General features: G+C 50.3%; 1 protein-coding gene across 1 annotated transcript in view; it reads right to left on the minus strand.

The window, feature by feature from the left end:
* Positions 1-22,623, minus strand: part of KSR2 (kinase suppressor of ras 2) — a 280,870-nt gene that overhangs the window by 143,086 nt on the left and 115,161 nt on the right. Inside the window, exon 5 of the mRNA XM_054005981.1 lies at positions 9,243-9,424. Within this exon, the coding sequence (XP_053861956.1) occupies positions 9,243-9,424 (182 nt within the window). The remainder of the gene's footprint in view (positions 1-9,242; positions 9,425-22,623) is intronic.

Below are 22,623 nucleotides of genomic sequence, written 5' to 3' on the forward strand. Positions count from 1 at the left end.
TAGCACACGCGGCCTTGGGGGAGGACATGTCAAGGAGAGCTGATCATTAATCCACCCCACAGGACGCTAGCAGCTGGATACGAGTCTACAAGATTGAGGTGCTGCAGAGGGGAGAATCCCAAGTGCTAAAGAGACACAGAAGCACAGGAAAATATGAATGACACCAACCCTCTCCAAGACACCCTGATGAAGGTGACGCTAAGGAATGCTGGATGTGCCAGACATGGGCTATTAATATAGCTACCCACCCTAGAAAGCAGGCAAGGCCTGAGAAAGGGACCCGCCACAGCAAATTCACAGGGCAATAACAGTAATGTAGCCACCCCTGAGTAAAAACACCCATCCAAGATACACATTCATGGGAAACAGGAGGCAGTGCTGTAGGGCAGAGGTGCGGAGACCCCTGGGGCATAGTAACTGGATCCAGCCAGAACAGGGAGTCTGTGATGCCTTAATTAGTTAATGGGTGCAAAGTTCTTTGAGCTCACTGGACGAAAGACAATGTAAAAGGTGCTTATCCCAGGTAGTTAAATCCCTGCAGCAAAAGCAAGAGAGACTTAATGCTACTTGGTTAGCAGGAAAACTGCAGAGACCCTGCAGCCAATGGGAAAAAAGGGTCCATTCTACCAAAGCTCAAGAGAGAAACAGCCTGGAGGAAAATGTACAACCTAAAGGAGAAGGAGCGTCTAGCTCCTAAACAGCAATACATGTGGCAAAGATGTAAAAAGGCGCCCATTGGTCACCGTCACCCAATGAGATTGGAAGTCACGGAATGGAGCAGCGCCACGCTAATCTGCAGGCAGGTTCGAATTCACACGTTCCCCATTTGTGACGGCTTTCCCCTCTCCATTGCCGTTCGCCACTGACAAGTACAATTAGAGCAAGGGCACAGACAAGCCGACCTTTGCTCATGGAAATTCTGCCGGCACCATAAGTGAGGTCCCCCCCACCAAGAATCAGGCTGCACAGTGAAAGGACAGTTGTTAGGCGATTAAATGCCCTCCTTTTCCATTGCCCTGTGGAGTTGTGCATCTGTTAAGACTCATTCTAATTAGGGCCCATCAGCAGTTAAAAAATAAAAGCATCCAAAACCACATTAGCCGGGGATCTGATAAGGACTGCAGAGAGCTCAGACAGGCGCATGCTGCCCACAGGAGCCGTGCGATTAGCTGGGTGTCAAAAGGCAAGCACCCCAGGCTATGCTACAGCCAGAAAACGAGTGTTTTTTCTTAACATGCTGACAATGCCTTTTTCTGGCAGTAATCGCCTGTACAAGCTGCTGAAACAAGTAATTCCTTGGCACACACAGAGCAAGCATTTCAAACCAGTCTTCTAAAAACCAGAGAAATACCCTTGACTTCTAGCTAAGCTATTTGTGAGGGCCCTCGCTGCTGACCTGTATCAACGCGCCTCCTTGAAGGACAGTGGAAGAGGTAGGAGACCAACTGTTCCCTGTCCCTCCTCACAGGGAGGGTGTAACCCCTGAGGGGTGGGGGACAGGGTTCCATTTGGTGGTGTTGGATCCCTGCAGGGAGCTGCTGAGTGGGTGGGGGCAGGCATGACTCATTAGGTTCCCCCTGACTGTGGTGGGTACATCTGCCCTTGGAGCTGGGGATGCAATTCCCAGCTCGAGGAGACATACCTGAGGTAGCTCTGATTGAGCCAGTACGCTAAAAATAACGTGTAGCCACGGCAGCACAAGCAGCAGGAGGGGCTAGCCAGCCCACATACGGCTCAGACAGGTACGTAACTCGGGGCAACAAGCCCCTCCCACCGTCGTGGCTACATTAACACGGCAGCTTGATCAGAGGTAGGGTGGGTATGTAGTGGGGGGTGGGAGAGGATGGGAGGGGGTGGGGCAGAGCAGTTGAGAGCAGGAGCCCTAGGGAGAAGGCCTAGGTTGGGGGTTCATGCAGGGAGATTTCGGAATTACGCTTTTTGTTAATAGGACGGAGCCCAGGAAAAGTGGCTTTCGGACCCGATGATGCCTTTCAGAGGGGAGCAAAGAGCCTGGTAAACACACCTCAGGAGCCTGCTTTTACCACCAAGGGATTAGATGCATGAAGGCCGGGAGGAAGCGTGGTCTCGGGGTTAAGGCTGGACGGGGACTCTGGAGATTGAGGTTCGATTCCCAGGGTCAGTGATTTGCTAAGGACAGCAAGGTGCTGGCTCAGAGATGGGGGCCATGTCACTAGGTTGGTTGAAGTAAGGCCTGTTGGGCAGAACAAGGGGGAATACAGAGTGCCCTGAAGGGGTGGACATAACACGTGCCTCCCTTAGGACAATGCCACCCCTAACTGCTGCCTTTGACAGACACAAACCCTTCAGGGCCAGGAGAGCTGGTCTGCAGGGATGCTTTTTCCCAAACAAATATGCTTCTGCGCTGTGTGTCCTAGCCAGTCTCCTCTCCCCGACGTAATGACCCTCAGTGTCGAGCGCCATTAAACTGCACCGGATAATCACTCTCTTTTTAACGCCCCCTACGGCTCGTTTCGCAGGAAAGGTGGTGAGCAGCGTGCTTCGTCGCCATGCAAATGAGGCCATTGTCAGCCTTCCTCAGGATCGACCCCGATCATCAGGCTGCTGTCTACGTATCATCTGTTTTCTGGGGGTGTCAAAGAGCTTTCTGGAAAGTGGAGATTATTTGAAGTCACCCCCTAGTTGTAACTCCAGGCTCAGCAGCAGCAACTGAATGGCAAGGCATCGCTCCGCACTGTGGAGCAGGGATGTGTTTCTCCCCCACGAGAACAGCTGTTGGCTTTGCTGGCATCCTCGCTGGCGCCGTGCAGTCCCCTTGTATGATCAGTCACCTCCTCTCTGCTGGGTCACTGCTCTTTGGCTGCCTGCTCTGTAGAAAAATATCCCTTTTAGGCAATTCAGGGGGCAAAGCTAGATAGACATGCAGGACACATCCCATCTCCTGTCATTACCCCCAAACAGTCAAAACCATCAGGGGCGTGAAAAGCTGAATAGACGAGGTTTGGAAGAACATGCTCCTGTGAGTTGCATTTGCAGACAGCTGAGGGAGCGGAAGCAACTAACCTCTCCTGGCATGGGTAAGGGGGTGAAAGGCAGGAATGTCCCTAGCATGCTCACAAATGTTATTTGTATTTCTGTGGCAACTAGAGGCTCCAGTAGGCCCTGTACAGACAGACAGAACCTGGCCAAAGTGTTCTGTGTAGTTAGACTGTGAGCTGACAAAGGGTGGGAAAGAAAAACAGAGGCACGGAATGACGAAGTGACATGCCCAAGGTCACTTAGCAGATCAGCAGCAGAGCTCAGAAGAGAGCCCAGGTCTCCCGACTCCCAGTCTAGTGCCCTACCCACTAGACCACACTGCCTCCAATTGTTCTTCTTCCAAAAGATCAATTAAGTGGGGGGAGTATAAATTAAACTGTGGAGCTGACAATTTCCCAGGAGTCTGCATGATGCGAGATCTTTGGTGTCGGGATCTTGTCTGTAAAGCCCCTAGAACAGGGTTGGCGCTAAATGTGTTAAATAAACAGAGATATCCTATCTCCTAGAACTGGAAGGGACCTTGAAAGGTCATCGAGTCCAGCCCTCTTCCTTCACTAGCAGGACTAAGTACTGTTTTTGTCCCAGATCCCTAAGTGGGCCCCTCAAAGGATTGAACTCACAACCCTAGGTTTAAGTAAGCCAATGCTCAAACCACTGAGCTATCCCTTCCCGCAAACATGTAATGTGTTAACGTTACTACTGCTTTGGTAAAGGGTGGACTGCGAAATCCACCAGTGAAGAGCCACCACCCCGTTGTGAATAATTTGCCAGACTAGGCACAGCTCCCATGCTCTGATCATGCAAACATTACACCCCAGACTGTCAGGGGATGACCAGCCAGGACAGAAGAGGGAAGAGAAAACCCCACCGCTCCAGAAAATGGTCAGGCATTTGCTAGTCCATCACATCCCATTGTGTCACATTCCTGTTATGCCGCATTGCATCAGGTTATCCCACCACATGGTGCAACCCAACACTGATGCATAAGGGAACCTAATGCAATGAGACACACCAATGCCTTGCTGAGTATGGCCTTTATTGCTTGGTTTCTGGTCCACTACTCACCATCATTCTGGGCAGCAAGATACATTGGTTTGACGCTGGGGGAAATAGCAATACATAAAAATATCCTCACTCCAGGCAAATCTCCTAGCTGTGCCACTAAGAGTCAGGTAGTTGGACATATCTCTATAAATAATATCTCCAGCCCACAGCGCTGCTGCTAGGTCCCATCGGCAGCCTAAGAAATGGGAGGATGCCAGGAATGGATTGCTGAATCTCGAACCATTTCAGAAGGCAGATGCTTTGGGGGGAGGATTACAAGATCCTTGCTTCCCAGGAGGGCCAAGAGAGCCATGGCTGCAGGGTTGCTCTCCAGCTAGTGAACAAAACTTCCCAGGTGCCGTGCTGGGGCATAAGCCGAGAAGCTGGGCATACTGCGTCATGACACTGCCAACGTACAGCCTACGCAAATAAATGGCCTCAAAGGACGCGCCGGTTCTGAAGGCAGCCTGCACAGCTGATCCTCGAGCTCTTCGCCCAGATGTTGTCTTCGTGTGTCCCAAGGAGCGAAGGGGAGCTGCATCCTAGGAACCACACTGAGCGTTTTCTGAACACTCCCCACTGTTGCGATACTCCCCGGTGCCGCTCTCCTGCTGCTGGCAACGGTGGAAGCTCCATGATAGATAAGACACCAGCATCTTTAACCACTCAGCTCTGAGCAAGTCGGGCCTAGATGGTGATAAGAACAGAACACCAGTGGCCACCAGTGCTAGTTGAGCGGGTCAGGAAGGGGCCGGAGTCTGTTGCTGATCCTTTGCAAAGCTGCTGTGATTGACAACGGTATCGTTAACTATTTGTTTAAGGTAACTGCCACGCCATGCTGGGTGCTTTCCAAACACTTGAGGATGATCCTCTGAAATCTGAGGAGAGACAGGAGCAGACAACAGGGCCGGACAATAGGCAATGGACAGACAACTCAGTTTGGCAGCATGGCAAAAGTGAGACTCTGAGGGACTAAAAGGCAGACAGGGTGGGTTCCTTGCAAACGAGCTGAGGGAGGTGGCCCCATGCACTGAAGGCCCTGTGAAAGGAGGGACCAAGGTGCAAGAAGTGGACAAGCAGGCAGACAAGACTGGGAATGCCGGCCAAGCAGAGGAGGACAATGCAAAGCTTGACAAGACAGGATGAGTTCCTAAGTGTTTTTCACACTCGATTTGCAAACAGATCGAGCATTTTCCCCGTGCAAGAGGAAATCGAACCTCAAGCTACTGAGACACTTGCACCTAAGACCTTTCTGGCATTTGCATTCCAGGTCCGATGAGCCCAGCGCTTGGAGTTCTGACTGTTCCAGGGGAAATTATGGGAATGGTTTGAAAGCGTTACCATCGGATGGCTGTGCTTGCTGGGAGGGGGGACAATAGAGAGGGGGCAGGAAAGGTTAAAGCAGGATGGATAAAAATGGATGATTTACAAAAAATAAAAATTGGTTTCTTTTATTTACATTTTATTTTTTGATTTTGTTATTTAAGTGATCATATGTTATTCTTTTTAAAATAAACCTGTTTAAAATGAAATCTGAATCGAATACAAAATATGTTAAGGCCTAAACTTACTACAATCTCTTAAAACATTTAAATACAAAATAAGTATGCTGGTTTTGTGAGTTTAATTAAATTCCAGTTACTGTCCTAATGCAGCTTGACACAAATCCTGAGCAAAAAGCTAATTACCTAGTAAATAAGCAATACATCATTCACCATGTTCTAACACGCACAAAACGTACAATCAATCAAAATGTGAAAATACTAAGCTATATAATTGCTTAAATAAACGTATACAGTTATGGCGTACCCTCCTAGGTAGCAAACTCATGTACCAAATCTAGTGTAAAAGCTCTATTGAGTTGTACATCAACATGTTTCAGTGGTTTTATCAACCAAAGAGAAGGAACCTTTCTCTAGACAATCAGTGAAGTACAAATGGAAAAGTTGATTAAAATCAATGATTTACATCGAGGCTTTCCACTTGGTGATTTAAATCACCGCTTTAAATTGCCTTGATTTAAATTAATCCACCTTGGCTTTAAGTAACCCCCACATACTCATAACCTGTTGCCTTCTCTGTCCTGGAGCGCAGAGAGTCTGGGAGTCCATTTGGAAATCACGTGCTTTTCGCTTAGAGCGGCGGCTTCAGGCTCCCAAGGCCTCTTGTCCTTCAGCTACCTATGGAATTGAAGCCAACAGATCCCCCCTGCCTCCCAAGGGGGCTTCAAACCATGACTTTCCCTTCCCTTCGTCAGGAGTGAAACGGAACTCCTGGCACCCGTTCCTTTTACATGAAGCGGAAGCCCCGGATGCTAAATAACTGGTAAGATGCTCTCTCTGTAACTGGAGGGAAAACCGAGGTTGTGTGTCTGAAATAAACTGACGATCCTGAGCTTTCTCCCACGCTGTTGCCATGCCTGCAACAGCGCTGCCTTGTGACTTCAGGACACGGGGTCCCTGCACTCCCAACACCCGACAGACTGCAGTACCCAGATATCTGCTGGATCTAACCAGGCCAGGAAAACGACTGGTAAATTCCCAGCGCCCTGCCTGGAGGATTAGGCTGCGGCTCTGATTAAAAGCAGCCGGAGATGCTGTGTGTGTTATCTGCCAGGTGCAGCACTGAAGATTTAACCCCCTGCATGCTGAATTCTGTCCCTCCTGATTGCCATGTTGCTCCATCTGCCTCTCACCCATAGAGGCCTCATGCCAATGGGGCAAGGAGAGAGCACACACAGATGCTTCCCCTTCGTCCATTTATTTTTGGTGCATGGATAGAAGCAGTTTTTTATGGAGACAGATGATTGCATTGCTTCCTATGGGGAGGGGGAGTGTAGTTTCTCTGGAGAAGTATGGCTACAGCTGACTTACCGGACCAGCTTGCCTTTTAGATGAGGGATACTTTCCATTGACCCACGGCCTAGTTCTTTGTGGCTCTGCCCCTCTACCCAACAGCAGTACAGTACCATCCACCCCCGACCACAATATGCCTAAAGGACAACAGGCTTATGTGCACAGACCCCATGGCCAGCTGCTCCAGATCACATTTCTTCTATCTTAGATATTTATAGGGCACCAAATACCACAGTTTCTTGGCACCTTCCCTCCTTGGCATGTGCTCCCTGGTGGAAATATTGTCAGAGGAGGATCTGTTTGGGGGCGAGGGAGTATCTGTAAGGATTGCAATGCCATGGGAGATGCCACAGCTTGTTCAAGCAACATTTCACAGCACTGCCCAGTGACCTGAGAAACTGAGTGAGAAGGGAGAGCAGAGAAAGGCAAAATAAGAAGATTGAAATATGAAGAGTAGGAAGAAAACAGGAAGCAAAGAGGAGGAATGAGAAAGCCTCTGGAGAGGAGGAAAAAAGGAGAAAACGAACGCAAAGTAAAAAGAACAGGTAAAAGGGAGAAAAAGGAAAGGACAGAGAGCGAGAGAGGGGAGAAAGCGATGAGCCAGTAGAAGATGAGCACAAAGAGTTAGAGGAACGTGGCTTAACTGAACATTAGTAACTAGAAAGCGTCGGTGAGTAAGTGTCATATTGACACATCCATTGCACTTGGCATATGTGACTTTCCCTGCATTTCATGGGTGGGTTCCATTTACCTTGATATTCACAGCTGGGCTGTAAAAGCTTCAAAAGCTCCAAAATTAACCAGAACTCTGGCTTGGGGCTGGGAAATAAGGGTCAGGCTCTAAAAGTGTTTTCCTCTCCCCTTGGATCCAGGGCAAACCATCCACCTGCGACCCACTCACCCGCCCCCCTGCCATCTGAACACAGCAGAATGGACACAAGTAGCCCTGCAGCGTGGAACACAGTACGTCCTGCTTTGATACCAGATATTTATGGGCACTGCAAACAGGGCAGTCCTCCCACTGAAGTCAATGGAGGTTTTTTGCCACTAGCATCAATGGGCGCAGAAAACAGACCGTGTATAAAGAAATTTGAAAAAGACACTGACCCAATACAGTTTGTTCCAAACCTTTTACCTCAGGGGCCAAGTTTGCTGGGGGCTTCCTCGACAGGGTCTGAAAAAATCTGTATGCAAAACAAGTCACAGACACAGAGCCAGTCTTTGCTGACAATGTTTATGGTGCAGTAAAGGAGACCCATTGAAAAACTGGCCCTGTATGTTCAAAGCTGAGAGCCAGAATTGGCAGCAATCCCATGGGAGACCTGCATATCCAAAATGAAACAGGTTTCTTTAATCCTTCAATGCCTTTGGGCTCTCCACCTTTCCAGACTACTGTCCCCCTTTCAGAAGTCTGATTTGTCTTGCACACCCCCAAGTTTCACCTCACTTGCTCATAAAATCAGACATAAAAATACAAAAGTCACAGCACAGTATTACTGAAAAAGTGCTTCCATTTTCATTTTACCATATAATTATCAAATAGATCAATTGGAATAGAAATATTGTACTTACATTTCAGTGGATAGTCTATAGAGCAGTATAAACAAGTCATTGTCTGTAGGAAATTTTAGTTTGTACTGGCTTTGCTAGTGCTTTCTTCTGTAGCCTTTGTAAAACTATCTAGATGAGTTGATGTGTCCCCTGAAAGACCTTGTATACCCCTGGTTGAAAACCACTGCAAAGTGCTGAAGTGTCTTCCTGAATCAGGGCCTAGAGCAACCGTTCTCCAAAACCTGCACTGAAATGCATACCTATGGCTGGGGCTATAGTAAGGGCTGGATTTGTGTCTGTCATCATATTTTATATACCCGCACTTCTGTTTAATACCTCAATATTTATACACATGTACGCATATATATATATTTACACACACGCACCATACACCGCTACCTCGATATAACACAACCCGATATAACACGAATTCGGATATAACGTGGTAAAGCAGCGCTCCGGGGGGGCGGGGCTGCGCACTCTGGTGGATCAAAGCAAGTTCGAGATAACGCGGTTTCACCTATAACACAGTAAGATTTTTTTGGCTCCCGGGCACAGCGTTATAACGAGGTAGAGGTGTACTTCATTCTAACTATTCATGTACCCAAAGCTTTCTAAGCCATTGAGCCACAACTGGCTACAGAACAGAATCCTGGAGCCTCCCTGCCGACCTGAGCAACCGTGGAGCGCGATAGGCGCCCAACTCCATGAGCCATCAAGGAAAGAGACACGTGATCCCAAGCAGAGGCTCCCCTCTGAGCTGGTCTGACTTACTCGCTGAGAAGGTGGCTTCCACGTGGACAGGAGGAGTGGAAGGAATGCAAGGCGGGTGTCCCACAAAGAAGGAACGCAGGGAGCGCTCGGACAGGAGGGGAGAGCGCTGGGAGGGGATGTTCTCACAGCTTCCCACACTGTTGTGAATCTTTAAGTTCAGGGGCTTGTTCTTTTTCTTGACTCTAAGGGAAAGAGAAGGAGAAAAAATGAAGAAAAGCAGCAAAGGAAACAGGATACGTTTTCTCATGGTAAACAGGGGAGAGGGAAGAAGTGCCAGCAAGCAGGTATCCCACTCAGGGAAACACTAGTATGTGTCTGACTAAAACACAAGCACAGGAAGACATGGGCCCGAACCCATGTCCTCACACACTGGAAGCCGTGAAAGCCAAACCTGGGCTCAGATCCATATTTGCATGTGGCTCCTCATCTTAATAATGAGCTTAACCAGATCCCATTTCCAAAGTCAGACCCAGTTACCGCCAGTAGTAGAGGTGTTTATCAAGTGCTTTGAGATCCTTGGATGGCAGGTGCTGTGTGAATGCTTTACCACATGGTAACACAAGCTAATAAAAATCACATCATTTCTTCACACGCCAGCCTCGCTAAGTCCGTATTGCATTTCACAGTTCTGAAACTACGGCATGTTAACGCTACATGGCACCATCAATCTTTAGCATCCTACAGGAATTACACTCAATTGCTACCTGAAAAATCTCTAGTGCCTGTGACAGACAAATGTGATGCCATGCTGGGGTACTGGAGCCTCACCATAATTCATTCTTCAAACCCGCTTTCAGTCAAGACTTGGAAAGGAACAAATCAATCAGGAGTCTGCACTGACGAGTGAGAATTTTGGAAATATCTTCTCTTACCAGCTTGTTCCTCCAGCGCTACGTTTTCAAAACTCGGTGCTTAAGCTGGTCCTACAAAAGGTTTGTTTTTAAAACACATCCACTATGCCTGTCCAAGCTGCACTCCCCTTGCAAATGGGTCTTTCTGTGCACAAATCTGGGTACCAAACTTTCCTGTTTGGTAAGGTCTATCTACCATCACCAAAATGACACCTCAACGCCAACCCAAACCCTCTCTCACCAAAAACCCTGAAAACAGCCTCACAAATCCACAAAATGAATTTTAAAAAATCACCCCATCCCAAACAGAGTTTATATCCCAGTGCAGGAGAGAAGCCAGAGACACCATGACGTGCACTAGGAACTTTGCTCATGCTATTGATTTAACATGGAAGGAGTCCAGATACCATGGTGAAGGGCAGCAGTATAAAACCTTAAGACAGACAGATATACAAATGTTGTTGGAGCCAGTAAACCTTAGGGCTGAGACTTTCAAAGCTATCTAGAGGGTTTAGACACTCAATTGCCGTTCCTTTAGGGTACTGGGAACTCAAATCCCTTAGGCATGTTTCAAAATCTCCTCCTGGATTTTTTGGCCACACATATAACAGGCACCATTTATCATTAATATAATGCCAACAGTAGGCCAACTGTTTTACGGACAAGTCGAGAGACAAGAGCTCTACTGCCCCTATGGGTGTTCAACTGGAATTTCTTTGCAGTCTTTTAACATCTTCCATTCCAGTTAATTTAAAATGTATTGCCCAGTTTGGCAAGTTGATGAATGAGATGATGATTCCGGGGCCAAATTCTCAGCGGGTGCTAATCAATGCAGCTCCATGAACTTCAGTAGAATTATGCCAATTTAAACCAGCTGAGGATCTGGCCTTGTGCTACAACAGAGATTCTGTTGTAGTAATTGGGTGGGGCCTACACATTTACTCTAATTGTGAGCGCAGCTGTAAAAAGTGTGTGAAAGTTCTTAAAGTGTCACAATAACCTCCAATAAATGGTGATGGGAAAAGGCACAAACGGGAGACACAATGGATTTGTCTAAACCAAAAGGCTACTGATATAATCCGTGGACCGTGTTGAGATCATGCTTGATAAAAACAGAAGATGTAGAACCAGAAACTAATGAATGAAATCAACATAGGCCTAAGGGGATGGGCTGTTCCACCCATCACTCCATTTTGGGGTCCTTAAAGAAAGAGACTCTGGCAGGGAAATGATGGAAGAAGAAGACAGAGGCTACTGGAGTGAGTTTCACCATCGTCGCTACCCCCGCCATCTCCTGGGATCTTGGACCTTCTTCATCCTAATGCTGAGGGATGCCCTGACCAAACCAGGTCACATGATACCTTTCCACCCTCTCAAAACAGCGCGGGACTCGACTGGCACACGGGCTTCAGGTGAGGCCTTTGCACGGGGTGAAACACTCACGCCACCTGCTGACGTCAACGGGATTGCGGGTGCTCAGCCCCACTCAGGATTTGGCCTGGAATCATGGATATTAACCTGTGGGGTGGGGAGAAGGAAGGTGCCTCACTGGCTGCTGCAGCCAGTCTGTGTCCTGAGGAGCTGCTAGACAGAGCTCATAAGAACAGCCGTACTGGGTCAGACCAAAGGTCCATCCAGCCCAGTATCCTGTCTACTGACAGTGGCCAATGCCAGGTGCCCCAGAGGGAGTGAACCTAACCGGTAATGATCAAGTGATCTCTCTCCTGCCATCCATCTCCACTCTCTGACAAACAAAGGCTAGGGACACCATTCCTTACCCATCCTGGCTAATAGCCATTAATGGACTTAACCTCCATGAATTTATCCAGTTCTCTTTTAAACGCTGTTATAGTCCTAGCCTTCACAACCTCCTCAGGCAAGGAGTTCCACAGGTTGACTGTGCGCTGTGTGAAGAACGTCCTTTTATTTGTTTTAAACCTGATGCCCATTCATTTCATTTGGTGGCCCCTAGTTCTTGTATTATGGGAATAAGTAAATAACTTTTCCTTATCTACTTTCTCCACATCACTCATGATTTTATAGACCTCTATCGTATCCCCCCTTAGTCTCCTCTTTTCCAAGCTGAAGAGTCCTAGCCTCTTTAAGCTCTCCTTAATAGCTCCTTCCGCTATAGCCCTTTGCAGCCTCCCTCAGTGCCCCAGTCCCTGGGATCTCCGGTTACAGCACTTTCTGCTCCTCTCACGGACACAATGTTCCCATTGAGGCCGCAGCGTCCATTCAGGAAGCCCAGGTCCCTTTCATTAATCCTGGAGAGGTTCTTTTGGGTGGTTGCTGGCGTTTTTTCTGTCCTCTGGCTGCAAGCAAGTAGCGAAATAGCCCTTGATGTTATCAATAAACAATTCCAGGGCCTGGAGGGGCTCCCAGGGCCATCACTCAGCCGCCCGGGCTCTGACACTCAGAAACCGCTGGCGATATTTTCTCACGATTTAGGAGGTTAGCATCGACTCCTGCTTGAATTACAGCCTTTTATTCAATCAGGTGCATTTGCTTTCTGGTTATACGGTTGTAACTAATTAGTTAACAACAATGCAGGGGTGGTGAGGGAAGAGAATGAATCGTATTAACCCTCCGATGACGGAGGGTGGATCCAGCTGGATCAGCCCTCTACAACTCCAGGGCAAGATGCAGAGGCCTCCCCAGCCTCGCTCCTGCTGACGGGTCTGGCCAGCACCTCACCATGCTTGGTCAGTGATGGCTGGAGAGGGCGTGAGACTGGCAGCCAAGTCTGTCTCCTGACGGACTTTAGCACTGAGGCCAAATGCTCCAGGGACGGCGTCACTCCAAGGTTCTGCGTCAGGTTTGCTGCCATTGGCCCAGCGACCACGAGAGGTCGTCTCTAGCGCTTGGGGCAGGCAGAGACAGCTTCTGTGGTGCATGCTTGCATTATGGGCCGGCGGATTTGCTCTTCCGCGTGTCAGCAGCGTTTCCTTCCTTGTTTCTAAAGCCACTAAACCCATCCCCTCGTCCAGCGGCTCATAAGAGAGATTCCAGCCAGTCCAGACCCACCACGCACCATGGTATCAGAGTCTCCTTCTGCACCTGGGCAGACTTCCAACGAGTGGCCTCCCCCATGGCTGAGGGATCCACCCAGCCCCCTTCGAGTCCAACATGGGAGGTGCCCCATCCCTCCCCCACAGACCCAACTTGCCAGCTCCTGAGGGAAGCCAAAGTGAAACAGGCTAACTTCTCACACACTTCACAGCAGGGTCCACTGACCCCTGAAAACTGGATACAGGAGCAGCCTGCAGGGGAATTTGAGGGAGGCAGGGCCCGCCCCCAAGAGACTCTAACACATGGGATTTCCCCCGTCCCCCGCAACTCAGCATCTCATAGGCTAAGTCCCCCCACAGCGGGAGATGTCTCCTATGAGGAATTTCAGCTAAACTGCACCCCTCCCACGGGGGAGATGCTCTTGTCTCCAGAAATCTATTGCAGAGGGGGTCTTCTCACCCCACTCGTCCCCGGGAATTTGGCTGAAGAAGCCAAAAAAGCACGCCAGGCAGAAGGGCCGGGTGCCCAGTTCTGTTCTGTACCACCCCTAGCACTGCCCTCCCTGGCACAGAGGAGGAGTTTTACTGAAGCAGAAGAAAGGGCTGGGGGCTAAGCAAGGTGAAGCCCCACACGATCCTTGCAAAGCCTTCAGGCTGGGATAGGCTATCCCGACACCCAAACCCCATTAGGGTAAGTGAGTCAGGCACCAAATCCCAGAGCATTTCAATGGGATTCCGGGACCTAATTCCCTTTGGTCCCTCTGAAGATTCCAGCCCCAGAGAACAGCTCAGCTCACCCCAAAGCCCAGACAGCTCTGTGGTGCTACTGAGAGCCCTCCCTTTCCCACCTGCTTTGGTTTCAGACGCCACAAGGAAGGACCCTGGCTGTATGTGCTCAGTGTTCTCAGGGACCTGCCATGCCCACTATCTCCACCCTCAACCACAGACAGTGCCACCAGCTCCAGTCAGGGCTCCCCTCCTTGGCCACCCCATCCCCAATGCCAGCAGCCCTGAACTGCACTTGGAACATACAGGGGCCTAGCACCATTTGGCATGTTCTGCTCTTAACGTAGCCCAGTGAGCCCTCTTGTGGTGAGGAACAAGCCTGTGTGAGCCCCGGCACTGTCCCCGCAGCCTGGTGAGAGTTCATTTGGAAACTCTCCTCCCTGCATTCAATGGATGTTTTCCCACAAACGCCAGAGCATTTGCTCCTGGCAGCAATTCTTGCTTTAGGCAGGGATTGGACTGAAGGAAATTAGCTTCCTGGAGGTGTGAACACAGAATGGTGCCCAGATACCAGGGTGACGGGACACTAGGAATCAATTAGCTAAATCACTCTACCCCCATCCCTGTGTGACTCTCTTCCTTGCTTAGCACTCCTCGCTGACACCCCTATTCAGCAAAGCACCAAAGCGTGTGCTTAAATTTACGCACATGTTTTCAAGTTCCACTCTGTGCATGTGCTTGAGGGCTCAGTTGAACAGACGTGGATTTTGGTACATGCTTAAATGTTTTGCTGGCGTGGGGCTTTACTAGGAGGCCAACTGCAGATAGGGAAGGCAGCCCCAGCCATGCCCTGGCATGAAGGTAAGCATCTATCCGGTGCTGAGATGACATCGCTTGGTGGAAAGACACAGCGGTAGGTCTCTGACATAGCTGAATCTAGATCCAACTCCACACCATACAGAACTCCCTCCTCTCCCTGTTTCAAACATTGGACATGCACATTCCCCGAGAATTCCGAAGGCAGCTTGCTGTATCGATGCCACAACTAGAGCTGATAAAGAATAGGGAGGTGGCACCTTCTTTACATCATGAGTCTTTTGATACCAAGCAGTCTCTAAGTATTCCTACCCTGCCCACCACCATGGTATCTGGCCATCAAGGAGGCTGATTTATAGCAGGGTTTGAGCAGAAACCTCCCTGTTAGGGTGTTTTAGACGTTGGATGTTTCTACCATTAATTTTCTTTTTAACGCCGGATTATTTTTGCTGCTCATTGCATTTCTTTTGTTTTCACTCCAATATGTCCATCCAGTGCTCTGCAGGATGGTTCAAGAGGCTGTAGCCATCAGAAATGCTGTACGTGTCACCCTAAAACTGGAAAGATCTAGTGTCAGCCTGATTTGGGGAGGGGGGAACCATCATCTTGGAACGTCCAGCTCCCAGCACTCTGGGCACTGTCGACACCCTAGCCCCCCTAGAACAGAGCGGTCAGGGGGACAAGGAGAGGGGTAGCCCCTAGGACAGTCAGGTGTGTGTCACAAAGGAAGGCAGTTACACAATGGCAGCTGGGAGACAGCATGCAGCAGCGTGAGAAGGGAAAGTGTGCTACGACAGAGACGGCAAGGGCGGGGGAAAAGACCAACAACGATCACACCAAGCTCTGGACAAACCCCAATGTATCAGAGGAAACTAGCAGCAGAGCTTCCAAAGGCGTGGAGCATCTTCCTTCTGAAAACGTGGTCTCAGTGAGTGCAGAAGTACAGGAGACTAGCACTTGGGCCATTGACCATCCAACTCAAAACGGATGTTTCTGATTTATCTTAACCCCCGCCCCTCCTCACACGCACACACATTCCTCCTCTTTCACATTCCCCTGGTTTTACCGGGAAAAAATCAGAGTGTCTTGAGCTTAGTCTCATGCTTCATTGCCTTCCTAGGTAGCTAACTCCATCCATTAATCAGACTGGCGTGAAACTGCTTTATCCAAAGCCTCTCTTTACTCCTAGTTTCCTTAACTTCTGAGTTATGTCCCCTCATGTCTCAACCACTTCCCAGCAGGTGCACAGACCCTCTGGTGACATGACTGCTCAGCTAGCTAGATATGCAAGTGTCTCATTTGGTAGAGGTGGGCCTATGGGCCAGGTCTAAATGCATCCAAGAACGTGCAGCCGTTTGAAATCCAGATCTCAAATTGTCCCTCTTCGTAACGATTCAAGACATAATGTCTATCTGGACTTGTAACGTGAGCCCTTCTCCATTAATAATATAGCAATGACCATAGGAGGCTGTGCAAGTGTTTTATGGTAACTGTCCCCCCATCCTGCCAGGGGGGTCACCAGCATTATCACCCTCACTGCATACAGAGGGAGACTGAGGCCTGGAGAGGTGAAGTGGCTTCCCAAAAATCACACAAGAAGGCAGTGTCAGAGCCAAGACCAGAACGCTCTGGCTCGCTGCCCTGGGCCGTCACCACAACAGCATCCTCCCCTTCCTCTCAACCACAGCACATCTCCGATAACCCCAAATCCATGACAACGCCACGGGCATCTGGAGATGCCAATTGCTAGGAAATGACTGCCCTGCGGCACCCCGAGCGTTTTACAGTCCTCCGTAGCATGTGAAAATTAAACCCAACTCTAATGCACTAATTGTTTCCTTGCACAGGAAAAGCTGCTGCTCATTTCAATGTCTCTGTGCAAACAACTCGCCATCAAGGGGCTTGTTTCGTTCACTTTGCGTGGCGCATGGGCTCGTTAGCTGAACAGACAATTGAATCAGATGAGGTTCGGCAATGTAGCCTCCTGTCTCTGTACCAGGCTGGAGCAAAGGGCTGGGGCACCTGGGGGTAATGGCCCCAGGACGCCCTCAACGGGGCTCCTACTGAGTTGGAGACTCTAATACACCAGCCTGTAATCATGTGACTTCACCTTAGGGTGACCAGATGTCCCGATTTTATAGGGACAGTCCCGATTTTGGGGTCTTTTTCTTATATAGGTTCCTATTACCCCCCACTCCCTGTCCCGATTTTTCACATTTGCTGTCTGGTCACCCTACTTCACCTGCTAAGAGCCAACCCAACCCCAGACACCTGTCCCCAGGTTTCCAAGCCTTCCATGCTTCCAGGGTACCCCCTGCTGCTGTCTCCATGGTGACAAGTCCAGGTCTCTGCAGCCCCTAGCAACAGATTTATCCTCTACAGAGACAAACAGAAAACCCTGGGCTGAGCTAAGTTTTGCAACAGTAGTGGGACCTTTAAAAATATCCCCAATTATCATCTGGTCCATACAGCTGACTCTGAAACCAGCTGCAGTTTCAAGGCAAGCCTGGAGACAAGGGGCAGCTGAGACTCTGAACTCCTTTGTGGTCCCAGAACTCCTCAGATCCTAGGACCCCGGTCACTGGAGAGCCCAATTGCAGTGGCAGGAAGGGATACGGAGAGGACAATCCCCTTTTCAGCAGGACAATCAATCCTACAGGGGATTTCACTGCCAGGAGGAAGGGTAGCAAATGGTTAGAGCAGGAGATAGAGAATAAGAGGGGAAGTCTCCCAATTTCTGAGAGGAGGGTCAAGTTACTGTTGCAACAGAGAACTGCCAGTCAGCTCAGGACAGGCCCCGGGTACCACAGCACGCTGAAGCGCCACAGGAAAGTTCACACCAACGTTCCAGCCTTGGGGTGGAGCCCATGTGTCCGTGGGGAGTCCAGCAGCTGCAGGTTGGCAGCATGGCCTGAACCTGTCCTGGCTCTTTCCAGCACTCCTGCGAGTCCTTGTTTCCATTTCTCATCCCCACATTTTCCTTTCCCACCTGGATCCTCCAGTATCTCTCCATCATAGCACTTTCTGTAGACACACTCCAGAGCAGCTTCAGAAAGATTTACACAAATAAGCTGCTCCCGTGGTACCATTTAAACGCCACCCACATTTACAGAGAGTGTGCCGCATACCCAGTAGTGGCTGGTCCCCATGGAAGATACCAGCCTACTGCTGCTACTAGCGAATGGAGTTACTCCTTCCGCTCAAGTAGCGGAGATCTTTACTACAGACCTGAAACTCTTAGGTTCAAACCCTGCTAATGGACCATGCCAAAGGGCATTGTAAGCAGCCTTTCTGGAAACACGTGGTCTAATGAGACACCATTGAGTGCCCTCCACTTGCGACAAAGCTGAGCTCCCGCCCAGCCTCTGAGCTCATCCCAGACAGAGCCCCCGGCATTGTCTCCTCAACGTGCTCTTCACGGGCATCCAGCCCAATAGAGCTTCCTGCAGCCTGGTGATTAACTACTAATCTTATTTTTTTTCCACCCATAAATCAGTTACAGACCAAATATTTACAGAGAGGATCATTTCCTAGCCAAGCCAGGCTGGTGACAGCTCTCATTATTAGGAAGGATGAGTGATTTTGGACAGAGATTCCCCCCTCTTGCTCTGAAAAAAAAATTGAAATTTAAAAAGGATGAATGATGACAGCTGACTGACATCATCCGTCTGTCTCCTGGTGTCGCACGGATTCAGAGAAGGATGGCTGCAAACCGCTTGAGAAATGGGAACAGAGAGAGGACTAGGGAAAGCTTCTCTAAAGCTGTCTCTCTCTCTCTCTTCCTCCCTTCGTAGGGCTAACAGGCTGAGAGGGGAGAATATATAAAAGTCTATAAAAAGGAACAAATCCAAAGCAAAAGGGAAGGAGAAAGGAACAGGATGTGATTAGGCAGCAGGCAAAAGGCAGACGTGCTTCCAAACAACGAAGCGTGGAACTGAAACGGCTAGAGCAACTCTCCTGCTCCGTAAGCCTCCTTTGCCCCATGGCTGCCCAATGGGGGATGGGACACAGCTGTGAATCTGTCCCTGTACATCCTGAGCTAGGGTAACGTGCAAAAGGTTGGCAGTGACTTAGGAATCCAAGTCCCCAAGGCTTTCAACGGGACTTGTGAAAATGTTACCCCAAGTGGATTGCGCCCCGGAGAAAGCTGGGTTCCATTCCCTTCTCAGTCACTGTCCTTGGCAAGTCTCTTCCCCTCTGTTTACCTGTGTATTGTCCAGACTGCAAGCTCTTTGGAGCAGGGACTGTCTCTCGGTGTGTTGGCCTGTGCCTAGCACCTCAGGGCCCCCAGGCACAACTGCAATACAAACACCTAAACTAGCCTGGTAACCACCTGACGCTGACACTCCAAAGCTCACCAGAATCCAGCAGCAGCCGCCGCCAATGGGAAAGTGGCAACAGGGCCATCTGCGCCACCGGGGCTGGGAAGTACCCGGCCTAGAGGCAAGGTAACGTCCATGGGAACTGGCAGTTCTCGTCTCCACAGCCTCTGTCCACAGACGGCCACACCTGCTGGACTGTGCTCCCTTGCATTGCCCCTCTCTGCAGATGGGCTTTTATCCCCAGTACAAGACCCCAGCATCTTAGCTCAGGTTTTTATGTATATGGAAAGGCCGAAATTCTCAATGGACTCTCTCAGCTCGTACTGTGCATGCTCGTGTCTCCTGCGTTTGCCTCCACAAGACAGTCTGTACATGCCGGTGCGTACCCTGGGAAGTTTCCTAGGTGTGATGTAAAAATCTGGCCCTCAGAGGCTTAATGTCACAAGAGGGAGGAATACAGAAAACTAGGCAAGGTTCTGTGCGGCCTCCCCTGGGCCCGAGAAAGGTTGAGGGGGTGGGGATATGATAGGATGACCAGACAGCAAATGTGAAAAATCAGGACAGGGGATGGGTGGGGGGCTAATAGGAGCCTATATAAGAAAAAGACCCAAAAATCGGGACTGTCCCTATAAAAATCGGGACATCTGGTCACCTAGGATATGAAACCCTGCTGCCTTTTCCCTGCTCTCCCATCTGCATCCTCAGGCCACTTTGCCAGTGATGTCAGTGCGGGGGTTGCCTGAGTGAGGACCTCAGGACAGAGCCCTTAATATATTCAAGTCCTTGAGCGTTGATGCCTGGCTCTCAGAGTGCATTAAGGCTCATTAGGTGGCTTGACGATTGGTTTGATGGACTTAGCACTCATCCCCTGCTGAGCACCCGCACACAGCGAGAGCGGAATGCAAAACCTTGAACTTTTATCTCGGTTCGGGCGTGCGAGTGGCCGGTGTTACGTGTGTCGTTTAATCTCTTCCATCTTTAACCCAGAGATCAGCCGAGTGAAGGAACACTCCCCCAGCAGGGCTAACTCCCTGCCCTTTGCCACAGAGCTGCTGCAGAGCCGCCCGGGAACAGGTGCGATCCACGTAACACTTCCTGCAACTGTTTTCAGCCTCCCAGTTCAACTCTAATTCCCATCACCACACCGGGCAGGGGCACAGAGCCTCCCTTCCCAGGATCCCAAAACCCTGCACACAGGTGGGTGAGGAGGGGGGAAGGATCATGATCCCCATTTTAGAGAGGTAAATTGAGGCACAGGAGTAAATTGCCCAGGATGCCTGTGGTGGAGTGGGACTATAATGCACGCAGACAGCCCTCGAAGGATGTGTCTATAGTGCATCATGGAGTGCGGCTCCTGGTAGCAGCACGGGCTGGTCACACAAGTCATCTCCCAGGGTTCTGGGCGGGTTTGAAATCCAGGCTACTGCCCCAGTACTTGAGCTAACTCAGGCACGTCTACACGAGCTGTAATCGCACCGGATCGCAGTGTGGCCGGACATAATCTCTCAGTGCTTCCCTCTTGCCTTGGGCCGGGGGGCAGGTGGAAGGAAGTAGGAGGGAGTCGTTTGCTAAAGCCCTTCACAAGGCATAGCACACCCCTCCCTCTGGCCATGGTGCCCTGACTCCCCTGGCTGCCTCAGGGGGGTGTACACAGCTCCTGCTCCCCCCTCCCAGCTAGAGAAGTGATGAGGGCAGATCCTAGCCAGCAGGGGGTGACATTGGAGCCTTCCGCTCCCTCAGCTCCCTGCCCAGCTCCAACCATGCCCTGAATGATGCCACACTCTCTGCCCCAGGACGCAACAGAGGAATGTGCTGGAGAACTCCGGAGACAGCTGAGAAACAAATGCCTTTTCTCTGCTCAACACTCCCCAACCCCAGTGTTTCACTTGCTCTAAAATGGGGAAGGGCAAGTGTCTGGCTAAATTAAAGGGGCACCCACAAGATAAAACTCGCTGTGTACAACACCCCAGATCATTAAAACACTTGACGAATTTGCACATCTAGCATTGTGCATCCATTCAGCTTGCCCAGAGAAACTCGCTCAGTCAGTTTTGTCTGGGCACTAGTATACACCAGCGGTGTGATTCTCGGCCCAGCAGGGGAGGGCCAACGTTAAAATCAAATACACGGCCAGGCAAGGGTGACAGTGGGAGGGGCCCGATGGGTCACATGACCCTCCCCAAACGCCATGGAGGAGGCAAGAGGCCAGCAGTCGGCGGGGCCAGAGCCTCTCCTCTTCCCGCCGCCCGGCTGCTGCACTCTCCCAGGCCGTCTCCAGCCACGCTGCCCGGCCCGGTGCAGTGCAGTGGGACAGAGACACACACCCGCCCCCAGTAACGTGGGACGGGCTGGGGAGAGCGTGGGGGCCCCGGGCTGCAGGTGGGGTGGAGAGGAGTCATATGGGGTGTCACGTGGTGAGGCCATGTGCCCCCCTTTGACTGTTGCCCCCTTTGTGTCCCTCCCCACGAGTCGCCCATGTGACTAGTGATTTTAGGTGCCTCGCTTGATACATCTTACAGGAGCCTGATTTCCGGAAAGAGCTGAGCACCCACCCTCTGAAAAAGAAAGGCCCTTTAAGGTGTCTTAAGTCGAGCGGCCAAAAAGAGACACCCTAGGGCCCAGATCACTGGTCACTTTTGAAAATCTTGGCCCGTGTGCTCAAAGCACGCTTGAAAACAGGCATTGGTTCGCTGGTTTCGGACAGTTGCCTTTAAAGGAGCAAGTTCTAAGCTGGGACTTAAGTGGATGTTTTCCCTGTCATTCAAAGCAGTCTCATTTAATTATGGCTTCTCAGAGTCCCTTTGCACCCTGCCCTTGGTGTGATGCTCACCAGCAAAGCACAACAGAACAGCCTTATGCCTTCCTAGAAACCCTGCGCCAGAGGCCACCTCACCCAAAGCCCAACTGCACAAGCATCGTGTGGTTAGAACTCCAGGAGGCTTTCAGTGGTGTGGCCAGGTGGAGTGCGACGTGGCTGGCCCCTGTGCATGGCATCACCTCTTGGGTAACCCATGGGGGAGCAACAGTGAACGTTACTGCTGGCGTTACACAGAGCACTTTCACTCCTTTGCCCTTCTGAACCGGCTCTCTTCAAGCTGACACGCCAGCTTTGCTGGGTATCATTAGAATGAATTATGTGCCACAGGTGGAGGACAGATTGATAGAGAGACAGACAGGACCGAGCAGGTGCAAAGAAGAATCATCACATCAAGAAAAACAGAATGACCCTTTCTGAATGCCACTTGTTTACCATAAATACAAAATCTCTCGGAGATGCTTTGCCATCCCTCCCCCTCCAGCCCATCATTCCCTGGGACATTCCTCTCGGGAGCCAGCTACAGAGGCAGCGAGCAGACAGACAGACAGAAGGACAAGACGGCTCATCTTCTCCCATTTTAGTTACCAGGATGTCAGAAAGCAAGAGGGATCTGAAAAGCAGGGATCCTGGGGCTGGCTTTGAAAACCTAAAAGCCTGGCCAGCAGGAGCAGTTGGAGTCCAACTACCACAACTGCGTGGGCAGACTGGGTATTTACACACAGCCGCATGCACCGGTTAGGGGTCAGACTCTGCCACGCATACTACGGGCGGAATCCCGTTGCGTTTAATAGGTCTGCTTGCTGGTTAATGTGCCACTTGACATAAGAGCTTCAGATC

Source organism: Malaclemys terrapin, chromosome 16, assembly GCF_027887155.1.
Source record: "Malaclemys terrapin pileata isolate rMalTer1 chromosome 16, rMalTer1.hap1, whole genome shotgun sequence".
Lineage (NCBI taxonomy): Eukaryota > Metazoa > Chordata > Testudines > Emydidae > Malaclemys > Malaclemys terrapin.